The sequence below is a fragment of the Triturus cristatus genome, chromosome 6, assembly GCF_964204655.1.
Source record: "Triturus cristatus chromosome 6, aTriCri1.1, whole genome shotgun sequence".
Classification (NCBI taxonomy): Eukaryota; Metazoa; Chordata; class Amphibia; order Caudata; family Salamandridae; genus Triturus; species Triturus cristatus.
In genome coordinates, this window is record NC_140589.1 from 1141264712 (window position 1) to 1141285039 (window position 20328).

Here is a 20328-nt window from a genome sequence, read left to right on the forward strand (position 1 = left end):
TGGCCATGCTAAACATGTATTTCAAAATTTTAAGCATGGCATCCAGGCTCCTACCGCACATGCAGCGACTGGTTCACACAGACCAAAGCGGTTTTATCCCCGCACGCTCCACATCCAACAACCTGAGTAGACTATACAGTATCTTATTCCATAAAGACTTGGGAAACCACCCCGACGCGGTGGTAGTGGCAGTGGACCTGGAAAAGGCCTTCGATTCCCTTCGCTGGGACTTTTTATTAGCAGTAATGGGGAGGATGCAGATGGGAGCCCGTGGTTAAACTGGGTTTGCCTCTTATATGAAAACCCTAGAGCTCGAGTGTGCACGGGCAACATGGTGTCAGCCTCTTATTCCATCAATAGAGGAACCCATCAGGGATGTCCCCTATCACCCTTCCTGTTTGCTTTAGCAATGGAACCGATAGCGGAACGGTTTAGGCAGGAAGGTGAAGGGCTGGGGTTGGCTCTTGACGGGACCCACCATATAGTATCACTATATGCAGACGACATACTAATTTATCTTCGAGACGGGGTCCGAGAGATCCAGCTGGTACTACGCATCCTGGAGAAATTTGCCTAGCTTTCGGGACTACCTATTAATAAGAGGAAGACCTACGCCCCAGATAAGCCTCTGACCCTCCCGCTGGACTTGGCATGGGCATCTACCACTTTTAAGTACCTAGGGATTCAGATTTATCATACTCAGATGGACTTTTTTGAGGGCAACCTGGGTGACACCCTGAGAGCCCTGCGGGCGAATGTGGCTTTTTGGCGCACGCTCAAACTACCAGTTATGGCTAGGGTGGCACTGTCCAAAATGGCGATGCTACCGCGACTCCTTTACTATTTTGTCAACCTACCGGTGGTAATCCCAAAGAGTTGGTTCAAAACTTTGGACACGATACTGAGGGACCTAGTGTGGGACGGTGGACGCAACAGAGTTTCCCTGCAGACTTTGCGACTCCCGCTTTCGGGAGGTGGATTGGGAGCCCCCGATTTTGAAGCCTACTACTTGGCAGCACAGCTCCAGTGGCTGGCCAGGTGGCTTGATGGGAGAGGATTGGATACACTGTCGCTGCCAGCTAGCTCTGCGCAAACGGCCTTGCTTCCTAGGATGCTTAACCGTCACCAGAGAATCAAACACATGGGAACATTACTTTTGGTGGCAATGAAGTGCTGGGATAGATGTGCGGCACGGTCCAAAGACGCACCGCTCTATTTACCAAGCATTCCCCTTGTGGGGTTTCCACAGGTAGGAATGGGTCCCCCCTTCCACAAAGACAGCTGCTGGGCTGGGAAGACGCGGGAAAACAGACGGTGGGAGACTGTTACCGTGATGGTGAACTACTCCAGCTGGAGGAGTTTCTGGAGTACCACGAGTTGCCGCCAGGGCAGTTCCTAAATTACCATAAGATACGGGGAGCAATGGTGGAACTGTGGGGGCCAGATGTGAATGAGCAAGTTGTCCCTGCGACTCCTCTGTCCATGGTGACATTGGGTTTGGCAGGATATCTGGTGAAGTGGCTTTATCAGGCAATAATGGAAACCACACCTTGACCATTGCCTTGCCTGCAAGCAGGGCCGGACTGGCCGTAGCGGGCACCGGGCAATCCCCCGGTGCGCCGCACGGGTGGGGGCCGGATTTGGGCCCCTGGGGCTGTTTTTGTTACAGGGCCGTTTTTGCAAAATCGGCCTTGTAACAAAATCGTCCGCAAACCGGCCCTGGCAAAGAGCTCGGCGGCGGGGTGGCTGAACACTTTGCCAGGGCCGGTTGTGGTTCCCAGTCCAGCCCTGCCTGCAAGAAAGATGAGAGAGTACCTCGAATAAGCAGCTCACCGAGAGACAGAGGAAGAGAGTCTTAAGCAGCCCAAAAAAGGTGTCCAGGAATGCAGCTTTTAAACTTATACAATTTAACATGCTCCATAGAACCTATCTCACCCCACTCCGGCTGAACGTGGTTTACGGGAGTGACACCCAAGTCTGCGCCAGATGTTCGCAAAAGGATGCTGACTTTGACCACATGGTTTGGGCCTGTCGCAGGCTTAATGGCTCCTGGCCAAAGATCGTGGACATGATTAACAAGATTTTATCTCAGAACCTGGCATGTTCTCTGGAGGTTTGCCTCTTAGGCCTCTTCTCGAGACCCAAATCTATAAGACTTGGTCATAGATTTATAGACTTGGCTTTCCTCTTAGCTAAGAGGAGACTAGCTCTCAGATGGAAGGCGAAACAACCCCCTTAGGTGGTATATTGGGAAAATTATGTCTCCTGCTGGGCTAGAGCAAAAGAGAAGCCTTTGATTAAGAAGGATAAGATCACGAAACGCGTAATGCACTGGCAGAACCCTGGGCGGACATAGTGAGAGCGTGGGATACACAGCACATGCCTGAACTGACCTCACACACTAACTCAACTGACTCTGAAGAGCTGGAATAGGCCCACACACCTCAGGGGTCGGGTGACGATTGCGGGACGAGCACAGACGACAGGATTCTTGGGGAGCGGGGGACCACGGCCCTTATACACGAGGCCACGATTAAGACGCACACTCACTTCAACCACAGACCAGATAGCCCTTGCTGGTTTAGAGATTTGCGGACATTGTCTCCTCTCTGCCCCCCCCCCCCCTCCTCCCCCCAGGGTACCCCCCGACCTTCAAGTAGTGATGATCAACCGATGACAGACCTTTGAGCTAATTGCAGACCCCTGGTAGTGTATCGTTAGTTGTAGTTGTATATTTTGTTTTATTTTGTGTGAAGACATGGAATTTGTTCCTTTTTGTTTTCTCTATTTCTTCATATGGCTTCTATTTTCTCCTAATTAATCATTGAATTACCTGCTTGTATAGCAGACTTATGCTTTTTCCATGTTTACACATCCTAAATGGACAATATTGACAGAAGGCCCGACCACTCCCTAGGGAACATTTTGCCGTAGTGAGGGATTATTTTATCATTCGGCTAACACCGGAAGGGATGGCTCCATTGGAGATAAATATCTTTGAAACAGAAACTGTGATGACATTGCCTGTTCTATCCCAGAAAACCATGAGAAATGTACTACAAAACACCACCGACAAGTACAATATGTAATGTGCTGCTCTTATTATGGATATGTAACCGCGTTGAGTGTTTTTTCTTGATCATTATATAAATGCCAATAAAAAAGATTTACAAAAAAAAACATCTTTGATATCTTTTCTTATTGGAGGCCCTGTTCCACCTCTAGCTTCCCTGAATCTTTGATATATTTTCTTATTAGATGCTCGGTCTCCCCCCCACTACTCTGATGTGTGTGTTTTAAGACTGATAATCTGCCTTTATGCCATTATTCACTCTCCGTAAGGTTCATTGAACTTAGAAGACCCTTAAGCTCCAGTCTCTGTCCAGCAAGAGTTCTCAAGTAGCTTTGAAGCGACCCCTCTAGTGCAATACAAAGTCCCTAACGAATACATGACACTAGGATATCATTCATGTTAACCTTCACTCCATGCTTCTTTGTTACCAAAAGGCTCACATTCAGTAAAATATTGAGCCTGTTCAAAAAAAGAGTTAGTATAACTCACTTTGGTTATCAGTGAAACCAGAGACACTCTGTAAAATGTCCCACTATTTAGAAGATGTATTTGTGATGGAATTTAGTGGAAAATTAGTGCAGCTGTTTTTGTAGGAACCATAAAAAAGGGGCTAGTAATTCCCTCCTTGGTATTACCGGCCCACCTGTAAGGAGGGCCTTAAAGAGAAGCTTCCTAATATTTCTCTAAATTGATAATTTTGCCACTTACTGGAATTGCAAGTTGCTGTTGGCTTTCTAATAACTTTCAGACAAAGAGCCTCATTCAGATGTGGGTAGCTGTGGCACGTCAAGCATTAAGTGCTGGATGCCATGTCTACTGTATTAGTGCATAGATTGTTCCTATGGACTGCTATCATGGTTGCCAAAAGAGACATTGCAGCTGCCTGGAAGGACTCTACATCTCCATCCATTGCGAAACGGCGTAAAGGAGCAGACTGGTGTGCCATCCAAGAAAAATCAGTGTACGAGGCAAGGTGCTGCCCAGCCAAATATGAACCCATATGGGGTAAATCATTGGGCTTGGCAAACTGATGATGCACTGGCAAAGGTCAGGGGTCCTGGAGGTGTCATATAGGATCAATCCGAATAAATGATCTGGGAAAGTGATCCTCTGCATTGTATGTCACAGTGATGCATTGGTCTACATTGTTGCTCACAAAAATCAATAAAATTGAATATAAAAAAAAAAGAGTGCATAGATGTCGGTGGCACTCTAAATAGGGCAGACAGGACATCTACCATTTTTTGGTGGATGTCCCACTCTGCCCAACTCTAAACAGGGCCTAAGTCACAATATTATGCTGCACCACACTTGTCAGCTATCATTGTTTGCTGCTCCAGGCAAACCAAACCATAGTTTAATATTTGTTGTTTTTTTGTCAAAGGATGAACATCCTGATGTGCCAGAAACAGCTGTTATTGGCTTCCCACATGATATAAAAGGGGAAGGTAAGAATTGGACATTATACTGAATACCAAAAGGGAGTCTGCAGTCTCAAATCGCCCAAACACTTTTTAAAGAACCATTGAAAAATGTTTATATTATAATTGAAAAGAAGATGAGTTTTTTTCAAGAAATCTGCATTATAGTGTCTAGGTATGTTATACCTATTTATGTTTTTTAATGATATGCAATTATTTATAGTGCAGACTGCGTAACAATAACTAACAGAAAATCATTATAGGCAACTTTTAGTCGCATTTTTATGAATGGACCTTATACAAAATACAAATAGGAGTTGAACACATACAAGCTAAAACTGTTTTGGTGAGGCTCATAAAAGCATTGCATTGTAGAAATGAAAAAATAGACAGGATAGTAAATATAGGAAGAGCCAGTTCTGAGACCGGTACATACGTTCACAGGAGATGTGAACCAAGAATCCACCAAGTAGTATTCATTATCAAAGCCTTTAATCCCTTCTTAAGAGGTAAAAATGGGTAGCTGTGTTCTCTCTGGGAAAAGAGAGTTCCAGACATTAGAGGCAGAAGCCAAAGAAAAATTGTCGGTGTATTGTTTGTTTCTAAAGCTAGTGGTTTGAAGCTGGTTACAACTTTACTGTGCAGTGCACATTCTCCCCCATCATAGTTTGATATGGCCTTAGGGAGTTCAATGTGTGATGGGTTTCCACAGTCCAATCCTAAAAGTACAAACATTTAAATCACAGATTTGACATGCAGCATGGAGAGAAAATGTTACATGATTTGAGCAAGCAGAGGTGGAATTGTGTTCCTTTGGACACGGTTTTTAATCAGTGGGCCAACATACAGCTGCCATTGACAAACCAAATACGTTTGCATTCTTGATAAAAGTGGGGGAAACTTCTTAATTGGTGAGATAGTCTACCATCTTTGGATATCGGAGAGAGGAAGTAGAGGAGAGAAGAAGAAACGTTGTCTAGTTGGAATTGAACTTAAGATGTTGTTGTGGAGTCCAGAAATTTCTTTTCTCCAGAGCTTGGCCCACTCAATAGATGTGCTATTTGGATATTAGTTTAACATATAGCCGACAGTGGTCAGCATATTGGTGCACTGAAACAGCAAAGGTGTTTGTCAGTTCTCCTAATGGCTCCACGTATGGAGGCATAGGCTCAGATTGGACCTTGAGGGACCCTGTAAGGTATAAGTGTGGAGATCATGTAGAGCCATCCATTTTGATAAACTGGGATGGACTTTCTTGACGCTGCACTTTTTTCTGATGTGTGTAACAGGACTTCATGGCCCACAGTATTGGAGGCCACGGCAAATTGAATAGACCTAGTAAGCAGGCCTCACCTTTATCTAGGAGATCCAGAGAACCAATTGTAGAATGATGTGTTATGTGCTACACCCTTATGCAGTGCCACTGTCAGAAACCTGACTGATCATCAGCTAGAAAGTAATTATCCTTGAAGAAATTATTCAATCTTCTCACTTCAGACTCAGCACATGGTAAATGCTGTTTTATGCTCCTTGACTTTCCACCGAGCCATGGTGAGCTCTGGTTGTGGCTCTCTGGTTCTCAGACCAGAGCGTGTGGAGAACTCCACGCTTGTCACAAGATAGCAGCATATGTTTTCGACTCCTTGGGAGTAGCCCATGTTGAGTGCTTCATCTTTGGCTGTACCGGCGTGGGCTGAGGCGCTTCACCTTTGGCTGTGGTGGCACGTGCCTCCAATGCTTGGTGCTTCCTTGACAGATGCACTCTCCAATGGCAGAGGGATGCCACAGCAATGAGAGGAGCCCCGGCCTTGTGGGCTAGACAGTGGCCCAGCGCTGCATACACCCTCCAGCAAGGTTCGCACTCCACTCTGCCCACCCGCCTTCAGGGAAAGACAAGCGCCATACTCCTCTCCCCAGCTCAACCAACCGGATCCCACTGACTCAGTCGGAGTCCGTTGCCAAGCCCCAGAGTCAGGGGGGGGCACCGACAGCTCGATCCTTGAGGCACCGGGAGTGGTGGGAGCCCAGAGGAGGACCGTGTTGCACTCCTCCAGATGAGGATTTTCCCACTTTGCTTTTCTACCCGACCCGAGCAGTCTTGGAGGTTGCACTGCGCCTCACTCTAATAAGTGCTTTTTCGTTTCGGCCCATGGCTGCAACGGTGTACAATTAATAAACTACTTTAGGCCTGAGCGGTCCCAACGTAAGTACTCCGCGCACCAGGCTGTTGGGGAGATATACAACAGCATTGTGCTTTCAGCGAGCAACCAGGAGAGACCACAGGAGGTCTCCCACACCCACAATTCGACCAAAATCCCTGTAACTTCTGCAGTTGCCCTGCGCGCTCATGGGCAGCTGCATGCCCTCAAACTTGCACACAGGGATTCACAGTCTGTGTGCCCCCCACTGTGTTTTGGCCATACCTTGGAACACTGGGACTGCTGTGATTCTCTGGGGTAAATCCTCCACAGAGAACTGGCTTTGCCTCATGTAAGAACCTGCCCAATTACTGTATTATCCCTAGTAAATGCACAGGAGGTTCTGTCCCCTCCCACTAAATCTAAATCCCCCTTTTCTACCAGGTGCTCTACAAGTACTGTAACTGAGCTAATAGAAGGGCAGGCATCCTGTAATTGTGAGGGCTTCTTGTTACGGATGCGCTGATGGCGATGTGTGGTGATTTTTGTAGATACAATGAGCTCTGTTGATTTATGTGCTTGTTCCTATGATCACTATTGCATTTTATGCCCTGATGTTCCAATGTATGTCGTTTTGATCCTTGCACTGTCAGAATAACGAGTATTACTCCAGGATTTGCATATTATGCACAAAATTTTTGATTCATGTTGTTTTGGTCTCTATGTTGCTTATACTATAGTATATATTTTTATATGATACTCTGGGGTGTCTCTTTTGTGATGTATTCATTGTGTTCCTCTGTGAGTGTGTTGCACAAACGCTTTACAAATTGCCTCTGATGATAAACCTGACTACTCTATGCCAAGCTATCAGAGGGTGAGCTCAGGTTATCTTTAGTGTGTAACTTACTGGCTCTGACTAGAACTGTGTGTTCTACCTGGCAAGGTGCATACCCTAGCCAACCAGAAACCCCATTTCTAACGGAGAGTTTATTTGAATTGAAAACCTCCAAAACAGTTGGGTATCCTTAGGCTCACAAGCACCAATCAGGCTCTACCAAGAATCTTTTCATGGGTATTTCTTCCTCTTTTCCAGAGCAAGCTTGGAAGCTGCTCGGTCATCACATCCTTATCCCTGTGTTGAAAAATCAGGGCCTTCCTAAGTCTTCTGTTGGCTTAACTACAAGCCAAGTCAAAGCAGCCAAGCAAATCTAGATCAGAAGTCCGGTTGTGCATAAAAGCAACTTCCCCATCTGATTGCAAAGTTTTACAAAGGTGTTAATAACGTCCCTTTAAATATGCTTCAGAGATAACCACTGGTATACAGAATCCACATTATTCCCTAGTAATTTGGGTAATGCTTTAGGAAGGTCAGGGGTCCTCTGTGCAAACCCTATTCCATTATCCTTGGTAGTGAGCTGTAGAACACCCCTTAAGAAGTTATGCATTTTGGCCTCAGGAATATCTAATGTGACTACCAAGGGATTATGGTCTCTAAATACACTCATTTTTGTACCACAATCCAGTACATAACAAACCACATTCCTAGAGGCAAAAAAGTAATCCATAATCTAGCAGCAGCCTCTACCAACAAAAGTAGGTCCTGACTACGACAAATTCCTACACATTATTTTACATTTCATAGGTCATAGTCAACCAAATATTTAAAAAGGGTGTCGCCTCTCTGGTCAGAGGTGCTGGGGAATGCATGCGTTTCTACAAGCACAAATGGGTTTGCATTCAGAGACCTACAGAGAACTCAATTTGCCCTGAGAATCTTTGACTTAGGTCTGATATTGTCAGGACTTCATTTCACCCCAGATCAATTCAAAAGCAGCTCCGATTGATCTTGCACAGGTGTATTGCAAAGGCAACTTTCCCAGCAGGAATGCAATCAGCTTTGAAAATCTTAGTAATAAATACCTTATAGTGGTTCATAAAAACTAAAACAAAAGGGTGTTGTAACGATAAGGGCGCTAAAGCTATGAAACCATTTACAAAGCATGTTATATTCTGTGTCTACACCAAACATAAAAATAAATTAACAAATAAAAGTATCACTGAATGGTTTTAACTTTTCATAGTACAGAGAGTGCATGTAGTGAAGCCATTTTAAAGATAAAGTCATAAACAAAAACATATTTTACTGCCTGCCTACCCCAATCTGAGAAATTATGAAATCATATTACCACAGAATTGCACTGACTTTTAATAGTACAGATTGTGCCTCTAGGGAAGTCATTTGAAAGAGTGTTTTTTCAAAGTTACTCTGCTAGTTGTTTTTCTACCTTGAGGAAGAGAACTCCTAGGTAGCAAGTGGATGAGTAAATACAATGTTTTAGAACAATTCCACATCTTGCAAGGACATCTCTCTAAAGCTCTTATTTACTATACTATGTGCCAGCAAAGCAGGGCATTTGTGAGCATTAAAAGTCTTAATTAGGTTTTGGAACAGTAATTCGGGGGGGGGGGGGATCTTGGTAACATGGGCCCCTCTGACAAGTCAGTTGTTGTGAAACAATACTTATACTGATCTAATTTACATAACAGCGGGTTCCATTTACAACATCCTTTCCTGTATTTGATGCGTTATTAGTGTTTTCGACATTTGTCTTCCGAGCTGCTCAAAAGTAAAATAACACAGTTACAGACATGATAAAGCAATACGTTGCTAAAAATTGGAGGTAGGGGGAGAGCAGGAAACCAGGATTTCTAAGGAGAATGAGATTTCCAAAGGAACTAAGGGCCTGATTATAATGTTCATCGGAGTTGCCTCCGACTGGCATCTCTGCAGTTTCGGAACCGACCAACCTCGCGTCGGCGATCCGAAACCCCAATTACGATGCAACCGCACATTGTGCGATCACAAACTCCCATTTCCCTATGGGAGCTTGCGTTGTGTTCGGAGACCGTACGCAGCACAAGCTCCCATAGAGAAATGGGAGTTACTGTAAATCCTTGCACCGTGTAACAGGCACCTCGCTGTGCTTGCCACACGGTGCAGGGATTTACAGGGTGCACTATAGGTGCCCCCCAGCCCACAACCATAGGCCACAGAGAGTAGGGGACCCTCCTAGGGGCCCCCAACGTCACTTTCCAATAGGCTTTCCATGTCTGAAAGGCTGACATGGAAGCCTGTCGGAAACCACCATCATAATCCCAACGGCGGAAACGCCGTCTGTAGGAGATTATGATCGGTTTCCGAATTGCCAACGGGCTTTTTGAGCCCGTTGGAAGTCAATGTGATTGACCGTCCGGTTTAAATTCCAATCGGAGATTAACTCATGGATGCCAGTCAGAGGCTTTCCGACCAACATCCAAATGAGACCCTTAATGTATACTTCACAAGTGCATTTCGGTTGAAGCTGTCACAAAAACCACAGAGTTGAAAAACAGGCTTGGGCGAAATTTACGATATGCCTGTGTAATTTAGTGAATTTTGCATTACCTTTGCTATGAGATAGTATCACAATTACATGATTACATCACATCGGTGTTTCCAGCAAAATATTAGCGCAGGAGCACGGAAAAGCACACATAAACTAGAACGCAAGCAACTTTTGTTCTCGCACTTGAGTTTTTGTTGTTTTTTTTTTTTCTCGTAATATGCATCCGCAAGTTTAAAACGGACTCAAGGTTTTTTTTCATTTTCCTGAATTTTATCTAATTAAGCAAAAGCAAATTATTTACATTTCACAAACCCTAAATTATAACCGGTTTTGCACTGCAGAAAATGTAAGAGAAATTGTAAACATAATAGATCATCTTGCCATAGGACATGTATGACAGACTGGAAACATATAACGGCTATGGGAATTTGTAAAAAAAATCACCCATACACGAGATGGCTATTGCAAAGATAGGGTGAGCTTAGGCATCTTATTGGCTTAAAAGTCACAATTGATAGGTTAGCGAGGCAGATGTGAAGGGAGGGAACAGTTAAAATGTTGTAAACAGAGGATGTTCTGGACGGCTTAATGCTTCTCAAGGCAGTGTCTAGTAGAGAGGTATTACCAAGTAGGATGCTCTAATTCTTTCTGGACCATTCTGAGATATGGATTCTTTTTGCCTTTTGAACTCCTGTTGCCAGTCTAAGCCTGTGTAATACCTAAGGCCTCTCATCTAGGCCACCTGTTCAGAGACTTTCCAAAGGTTCTATTCCTGGAAGCTTGGAAATGTTAGTAATTGTCAACCACTGGTGGTATCTGCCTTATATATTATAAAATGCTATCGGATCCCTGTTCATTTTCAGTAGTAAACTCAGATGTAAGCACATTCAAGTACTTCCTCTTTATCGGGTTCCAAATTTGGGCCATCACAAAGTAATTTGATGAAATCTATTTGCTTCCATCAAACTTCTGGTGTTCATAGTTGTACCTGAGTATGAATTCAATTTCAATGTGGAGGTTAGCTCAGGCAGCTAACAATTAAAATGGGGCTCTTTTGGAAGTTTAATGCATTAAATTTCAAGGGCTATACTCTTTTCTCACAGATGTAGATTGTTTCAACACCAGGTTGATTTTTATCACTAATGGCCTTGTGCCTTTGATTTAGTCCCCGGATAGTTAAGATTCCTCTCTATTCTCAGCTCTTCTTTGTGCTCAGCTAATATATCTTCTCAGGCAATAATCAATATCTATTGGTGGCCTTAGGAGAGGTTCTTTGATTGTGTATGAGTTGCAAGATGGGTTCCTTCCTCTGAAATTACATTCTCAGACAAATTGGCATCTCTTAGGAACCCTTGCACATTGGACCTTAGTTCATTTCCATTATTGCCTGGGGTACCTATCATAGAGGTGGTATCTGGGACGAGTCTGAAATTTGAAGAACTAAGGACATACTTTACAGTTGGGTCTAATGGAAAATCCTATAATTATGATGGAAACGCTAGACAGAAATCCTCTGGTGAAATTTCCTCCACCCTATTACTCCTTTAGTGTAGGGAATTCTATTTCTTTATTCTTTTAGTAGAGCACTTCCTCCATAAATCAAAACAATACCACTACAACCAAATGTCAAATTGGGCCCTAAAGTAACTTAGCAGTGATAATCCTTATCCTCATTACATTTAAGCATCACAGTTGCTTCCATCACCTGTACATAACACATAAACGTTTATTAAATGCTCACTTAATTTTAGTTGTTAATAGAATATTGGTTGGAAGTAATAGGAATGCCAAGTGGTAATTGAACTGAATTTGCCACAAAGATCTTCAGTTACATTGGGTTTAAATTCCTTAGAACATCCTTCGGTCCTCGTTCAGTACATAATGGTTCTGTTTGAGCTGGCGTAAAGTCAATGAAAATTTGACTTCACCACTCAGAATCAACTTTGATAAGCTGAGTAATAGAAGCATTCTAGTGGTTCACGAAAACAAAACAAGTACTGGCAAAGCCAATAGGTCTCAGCTCTCAAAGGCCAAGCTATTTGACTTTACCATGAGTCATAATACATGAGCATTCATAGCCAGTAATTTCTTGAAGCATCTGGGTTCAAGCGCTGTGACACATGCGGGTCATTATTTTACTGTTCTAACATGGTGGACACTCATTTTCAAACAATGAATTAAAAGTAGAACAAAAGAGAAAAAAGGTGCAACAAGTGGAACAAAAAGCATAGTGAGGGGCCAGTGAAATCCTTGAGAAAAAATGCAGGTTAGGGAGCACTGGAGAGCATTGAGTAAGGGAGTTAAAATAGAGCATGTGAAGGGGCAGAGGGGCAACTAGAGAAAAGAGCAAGGAAATGCATGCCCTTTTGTGGAGTGTTGATTCCAATGTAAGTCAGTAGGGGAAGGATACTCCTCATTCATCCAGAACACTGTAAAACTAAAATGCTCCTTGTTTGAACAAATAAAACAAAAAGGGAGAATAGAGAAGATAGCCATTACATCAAGAGCAGACCAAAAGATACTCAACACTTCAAGGGGCTAACCCAAAGCCCACTCTAAGTATACCTTCTGTGTTGGGGAAAAATAGGTAAATACAAGGGCTTAAAAACTATACAGTAATTTACAAAGCATGTTTTACTGTCGGTCTAAACCCAACAGACAAATTGTGGAGCCAATTACCACAGAATTCTGTTGACTTGTGATAGAGCAGATTGTGTGTGTTTATAGTAAAAACATTTTCAAGAGGTTTTCCAATGTTCACCTTTTTGTATTTTATATGTTGTGTAACATCCTTGATCAGGTACTTCTAGATAGAAAGTCGAGTAGTATATATAATGTTTTATAAGAATTTCATGTCTGCCAAGAACATCTTTGTAATGCTCTTTTTTACCACACTATGGGCTGACTATTTTAAGCATATGAACGATTGCAAATGCTCCAGTTCAGCATAATGACTGTGAAAATGCTTTTTCTCACATAGCAATTACATTTTAGGAATCACAAAAGTTTTTCTGACTACTAAAATGTGATTCCGCATGGATACTTATTCAGTATCTGGCAGGGGCATGTTGTAGGCATCCCTTCCAAATACTGAATCTGTATCATAGGTTTCAATGTTTTCTGACTGAAATCCCGTCACAAAGCATTGATATTTTACTGACACCTCAAAGGAAGTGGTAACGCAATCACAAAAGGAAAGAGGTCTCCTTGACACCCCTTCTCCTATGTGAATGTAAAATAAAAGGTCATTGACAAGTATGCAGAGATCCAGGGGTTCATTGCCATCCCGCAATCAAACAAACAACAAAGTTAAGTTTCCTTTTTAAACACAGTCCCGCATCCTTTAAAAAAATATGGCTCCATTAAAAAAGTAGCTTGCTTTATCAAGAAGCAACTACAGACATGATGGTCTACCGACCCAATCAGGCCACCATTCCTGTGATGGCATTCAATCATAGTGAGTTGCAATTAGCGATCTACGTCATTAATGAAAAATGAAGTTGGTCGGATTACGACCCACTATGTTTCTGAATTTTAGGAACTGGTTTTATTAGTAGTTGGTTCTTAAAATGCTTTATTGGTCACAAAAATACTTGTAGCAAATTGTGACTAGTGTTTGGTGGCAATTAAAGTACATCTGGCCTGGTATGCCAGCATCTCAGCACAAGCAATTTGCTTAGATTTGCAGCATTGTCCTGGTTTATAGTGATTATTTGTCAAGTATGAGAAGCGCTTATATTTTGGATATTTTGGAAACCGTCATTGCAACGAGTTTTTTACCACGCAGTACCATTACCACACATTTTTTACCCCCAAATATTTTACATTGCATATGCTTTTACCATGCATGCCTATACTATGCATATAAGGTAAGTATTAATGTTTGTGTGTTTATGTATGTGTGTGTGAGTGTGTGTGTATATATATATATATATGAGCTAGATACACGCACCCCAGGAGGTTTGAACAATGGAGAGGACTTACACCATTTCTACTGACCATGCTTATATTGAATACATATAAGTTATGTAATACAGGTCAGAGTTCCATTAGTAGTTGTTGGCTTATCAACATGGTTTTAGCAATTTTAAAATGTCTTTACATTTTATTTATATTTGCTTACATGTTATGATAATATCAGGCAACTGCATTTTTTCTTATTGAGACTCTTTAATATAAATTTGTATTACGGGTCTCCAATATACAGTTTACCACATATATACCCACGAAGAGGCAACAATACATTTTAGACCACCCGCACTCTAGCTGTCCATAGTTGGATTCTGCAGTTGAGAATCAAATATATCTTCGATAATTTTATGTCTTAATATATTTTATCCAGCGTAATTCCTAATAGAGACACAGCGTTGCACCGTTTATTCATGTTGTTTTTTAGGTTCTTTTAAAATTAAGATTTCTATATGATGTTTTAAGCGCAATAATCAGCTTATTTGCATATTTGCACATTGTAATGCGTGATTTGCACACTTTGCTGTATTTGCACAGGTATCAGTTTCTTGCGTTGTTTGCACGATATATGCATCATTTGCACTAACCCAAAAGGGAACGTTCCCAAAAGATGGGCAATTAGTGACATAATATGCACGTGAATGTTTATAGCGTAGGCATGGTATACCAATTGATTAAGGGCATCTATAAGCATTATATGCGCAACAATTATGATTTCAGTATTTGTACAACAGATAACAAGTTGCCTAATGCTTAAACTACCAAAATGAACTTCTTTTTTGTATGTACCTAGATAATCTGTATGTATTTCAGATTACATTCAGACTGTATAAAGTTTAACAGTTTTTGAATGGATAGCTTGAACGAGTATGTCTTCTATGTCTATAGGAATTTTGTTACGCAATTTGGGAGCCTGCACCTTTAAATTCTCACGTTTGGTAAAGTGTAGTCATGTGATCAAGACCGCCTGGACGGTCGAAACGCATCTGGACTAACCGAATAATGTTTGTATAAATAAATTGAGAACCATTTGCACCAGCAAAACGTGTCCGTGTCTTTGGTGGTACCGGCTGGTACTGCAGAAGTTGGATTGGATATATATATATATATTCACTTAAAAAACCATAGGTTTCACACATGTTATAGTTAGCTGTACATTTCACTCGTAAAAAACCAATGAAATTCCACGTTATAGTTAGATCAGTTAACTATAACTTGCACGCCCACAATAAACTGCTGATGACGTCACATAGTACATCACTCATGACATGGTCAGTGACATCACTCATGACATCAATGATGACATCTGAAATTACACATTGTGGATTGCGGTCGCGCAAGTTATAGTTGCCTGATCTAACTATAACGTGGAATTTCATTGGTTTTTTACGAGTGAAATGTACAGCTAACTATAACATGTGTGAAACCTATGGTTTTTTAAGTGAATTTGCAAGGTTTTGTAAATGATAATTCCTAACTATAACGTGTGTGAAACCTATGGTTTTTTCAGTGAATTTGTACGTTTTTTTAAATGCTAAGTTATGTATTTATTTATTTATTTTTTTTCTGGTTTTTCACTATGCGCACACCCTGTGCGCACGGTGCGCTTCGCGCACCGTGCGCGCGCTGTGGGCGCTCGGTGCACTTTGCGCACCGAGTGCCCACGTTGCACAGTCCATGCCGTGCGCGCCTCGCCTTTTTTTACGCAGTAACATTTGTTTTTTTCTCCCTTGTGGGTCCTTTAATTTATTTAATAAATGTGATTGTTACTTCTTTATTTATTTTTATTTTTTTTGCCGTGCGCGTACGGTAAGCTTACCGTACGCGTACCCCGCGATTTTTTAAAAAAATTATTAAATTTATTTTTCGTACTTTTGGGTCCTTCTTGGACCCCCTGACAAACACTAGGGGGTCTGCAACTCTCTTCGTTGCCCCCGTTTCACGTTCCCCACCTTTGTTTCTCAGTGCGAGAGACAGAAAATGGCGGCCGACACTTCCGGATTTCGACCGATTCGAATGTTTACAGTCATGTAACCACCAATCAGAATTGAGCTCGCGCACGGCACCGTACGCGTACGGTAAGCTTACGGTAAGCGCACGGAGCGCGCTTACAGATATATATATTGATTTAAATGCTATTTTCTCAGGACCTACTGAACAGATTTACACCAGACCTACAAAAGGCACATCCTTGACCTGAGGACTACCTCTCTGCCAAATTCCAAGTAATTCTGTTCAGCCGTTCGGGCTGTAGCTGTGTCTAAAGGTCCTATGGAAAAATGCATGGGGAAAACGCGTTTTGGGACCCCCTTTTTTCTCAGCCCCCGCTTGATGAATCCCCCCGAGACTTTCAGGGTAGGAGCGGAGCGTAGCGCCTCATTAGTTTTGAAAATTTCGCGAGGATTCGTCGACCGGCGCCAAAGTTATTCCAAATAGAATGTTGCGGATTTCCTATGGAAACACGGTCCTAACTATAACTATCTACTGGCGACCGCCAGTAGATAATGTGATCAAGGCTCTACGGAGTTGAAACGCGTCATGGCTGGCATACCTTGAGCTAATAAATCAATTTGTATGCACTGAAATGCGGTCCATGCTCCTTTCTTTTCGATACAACGAAACGCTCACAAAAGTGGAGGAGTGTTTTTGAGATATATATCTATATATATATATATATATATGCCACAAGAAATCGCCTCACCAGCCGCACAGCATTTCAGTGCGAAAGACGAACACGGAGTGCTTGATGGTTTTATTCAATCATAAACCCAATAGCTGCCATGACGCGTTTCGGCCTTCAAGAGGCCTTGATCACATGACGCTGTCTGGTGAAGCCAGAGTTTTTAAAGTGCAAGTGCAAAGGTTAAACATGACGTCATCACAATAGAAATAGACAATATACTACATCCAATACATTCGTGCAAATGCGCAAAACAATTAAATGCATTAATTCATCATGTAATTGAGAAAACTTCTAAAGCCGTAAATAAAAGTCAAATGCTTTAAAAATACATGTGTGCTGGCCACAGAAATTTTAAGTTCTCAAGACTGACGAGACAATCTGTACAGCTCAATTCGATCTGATAAACAGATCTGAAAATTCTAGTCTATATGTGTTACACCCGAGAACTCCCTGGTAACCCATGTCTGCACAGAAACAGCCGAAGCTAGTAATAACTGGATCAATCCGGTTAAAATTAATCATGTCCTTGCCTCAAATCAATCAGAACATAGGATGAACAATTTAGAAAAATCCATTTAAGAAAAGGGGGAATGCGCAAAGTGATGGTCAGATCAAACCAAATGTATACATATATAAAGTGATGTACCCTGTGAAAGTGCTGGTAAATAAAAAAGAGGGGGACATTAGAAAGAAAAACAACAACAAATTATCAACAAAATTTGTGCAATATATAACAGCTAGATGGAAGAAACTGTCATGGAAATCCATCTACTCAGGAGGAAAGACGAGATTAAAAATATATATATGTGTAAGTAGGTCTCCAGTCTCAAAATCATTGATTTTGAGACTGGAGACCTACTAAAGGAAAATAAAGAACTTGGGATAATTTTAACAGACTGTGAGTGCGTGCTAATTGGTTTACTGCGAAGTAAATCGTTGGATGATACAATACGGCATGGCTCGGCCACAGCACTGCACCGGATAAAGACGCGCCAGGGGTCCTACGAACGGAGCTGTTTTGAATTATATATATATACATATCTATCTATGTATATCTATATTCACAGAAAAAACCATAGGTTTCAGGCACGTTATAGTTAGGAATTAGCATTTAAAAAACCTCAGAAATTCACTGAAAAAACCATAGGTTTCAGGGGTGTTATAGTTAGCTGGACTTTTCACTTGTACAAAACCATTGAAATTCCCCCGTTATAGTTAGTTCAGCTAACTATAACTCGCGCGCCCGCAATGCACTGCTGATGACGTCACATATTACATCACTCATGACATGGTCAGTGACATCACTCATGACATCACTGATGACATCTCAAATGACATCACTGATGACATCACTGATGACATCATCCAGTGAATGTGTGTTTTTCTGAAAATTAAATATGTTTTATATATGTATATCTCAAGGTCGATGGAAGAATAAATGGGTATATAAGTGTCTAAATGGATGATTTGTTTTTGAAAAATTGATTGTGTAACTGACTGATTAAGTGTATCATAGTGAATACATGGCTTAGTGAGTAATGTTTAAATATGTAAATATCTGTATCAGTCTCTCACTTTGTGTATAAGTGGCTGCATGGGTTGGTGAGTAGCTACATGGGTGTCTATATAGGTTATTAGTTGGTTTTTTGAGTATCAGTCTGAGTGTCTGCATGGTTCGGTGGGGGGTATTACGTAGTGCATAGGTGCATGAATGAGTGACTCACTGTTTGTATGGGTTGAACACAGCATGTGTGCAGGACTGTATGGGTGGATGAGTGTGTGTATGGGTGTGTTAGTGAGTGAATGACTGTCTCAATAGTGTCTTTATGAGTAACTACATATGTTTTAAACTAGTATATGTGACTATTGGTGTATATATGTGAGTATATGTGAGAGTGAGAGATTGAAAGAGTTCCTGTATGAATAAGTATGTGTTTCTATAAGTGATTGTTTAAAAGACTAAGTATGTGTAAGTTTCCGTAGAAGTAAGTATGGTGGTGTGTGTATAACTGTATATGCAAGTAAATGTATGTTTGATTCTTTATTAGCATGAGTGACTATGTGTGTGAGTAACTCTATGGATGAGTGGCATTGTGTAACAGGATGTATAGGTGTATGAGTACATATGATGAGTGAGTACATGTATGAGTGACTGTATAGGACTGTTGGTGAATGAGTGGATGTGTATGTGGATCTTAGAATTACTGAAGAGGTTGTTGTAACTGGTATTGGTATGTCCATTGTTTTGAAAATTTTAGTCTCTATTTTTGAATGTGTGTATCAAAGGTTATATTAGGGTGAGAGGAGGTCTGCCGCTCTATCACAAGGATGATGTCATCAGTGATGTCATTTGAGATGTCATCAGTGATGTCATGAGTGATGTCACTGACCATGTCATGAGTGATGTAATATGTGACGTCATCAGCAGTGCATTGCGGGCGCGCGAGTTATAGTTAGCTGAACTAACTATAACGGGGGAATTTCAATGGTTTTGTACAAGTGAAAAGTCCAGCTAACTATAACACCCCTGAAACCTATGGTTTTTTCAGTGAATCTCTGAGGTTTTTTAAATGCTAATTCCTAACTATAACGTGCCTGAAACCTATGGTTTTTTCTGTGAATTTCAAAGGTTTTTTAAATGCTAATTTCTAACTATGCCTACAGAGATAGGACATGTGAAGAAAGAAGAAAAAATGCACAGAAAGAAACAAAAGAAGTGCAGAAAGAAGCAACAGAAGTCCTCAAATACGAAGATAAGTGCAGGAAGAAGGATAATGTGCAGAAAGAACAAAAAGAAGAGCAGAAAGAAGCCTTGTTGCAAAATCATCCTGTACCCTCAACTTTTTCAGACGGATACTGGTGGTAACTGAGTCTGACTAACCAGTCCTAGATCCAGTGCTATGTTAAAAGACACTTAGAATACAGTGAAAACACCTACATACACTAGGGAACATTATGCGTTGGGGTCCCCCTGTGATTAGCCTTACCTCCTCTATAAGCCACTAGTATATAATAGGGCATGGGGATTAAAACTACCTCTTAAAACAGGCCACAGGGCGTTTTTGCACACGTTAACTCAGGCCCCGTCCCCTCCTTTCACCATTGTGTAAACACGCCCTGTGTCCGTTTTTAGTTGGGAGATTAAGTTCATTTGAGTCCTGAGGGTCCCTAGGGTCCAACTAGCCCACTAGGTACCTCCAGTAAGTGCCACAGAGCTGCGTTGCAGAGAGGTGTAAAAAGTGGCACGGCCTGGACCACCTCTCTGCAATGCAGCTCAGTGGCGCTTACTGGAAGAACTTGGTGGGCTAGTTAGCCCCCAGGGGCCCTCAGTATTGAAGGGAAATTATATCCCCAATTTAAAACGTGCCATGGTGCGTGTTTGCACACGTCACCTCAGGCCCCGTCCCCTCCCTTCACCACTGTGTAAACGCGCCCTGTGGCTGTTCTAAGTTGAGAGATTAAGTCCCCTTGAATCCTAAGGGTCCCTAGGGTCACACTAGACCACTAGGTACCTCCAGTAAGCGCCACAGAGCTGCGTTGCAGAGAGGTGTAAAAAGGGGCTTGGCCTCAGAACACCTGTCTGCAGCGCAGCTCCCTGGCGCATACTGGAGATGCCTGTTGGGGGCGCGTTTGCAGAGTGCTGCATGGAGGGGGC

The 20328-nt window shown here is 42.1% G+C and overlaps 1 protein-coding gene across 1 annotated transcript in view; it reads left to right on the top strand.

The window, feature by feature from the left end:
- ACSS1 (acyl-CoA synthetase short chain family member 1) overlaps window positions 1-20328 on the top strand; it is a 1009364-nt gene that overhangs the window by 809396 nt on the left and 179640 nt on the right. Inside the window, exon 12 of the mRNA XM_085612062.1 lies at window positions 4458-4521. Coding sequence (XP_085468188.1) covers window positions 4458-4521 — 64 coding nt within the window. The remainder of the gene's footprint in view (window positions 1-4457; window positions 4522-20328) is intronic.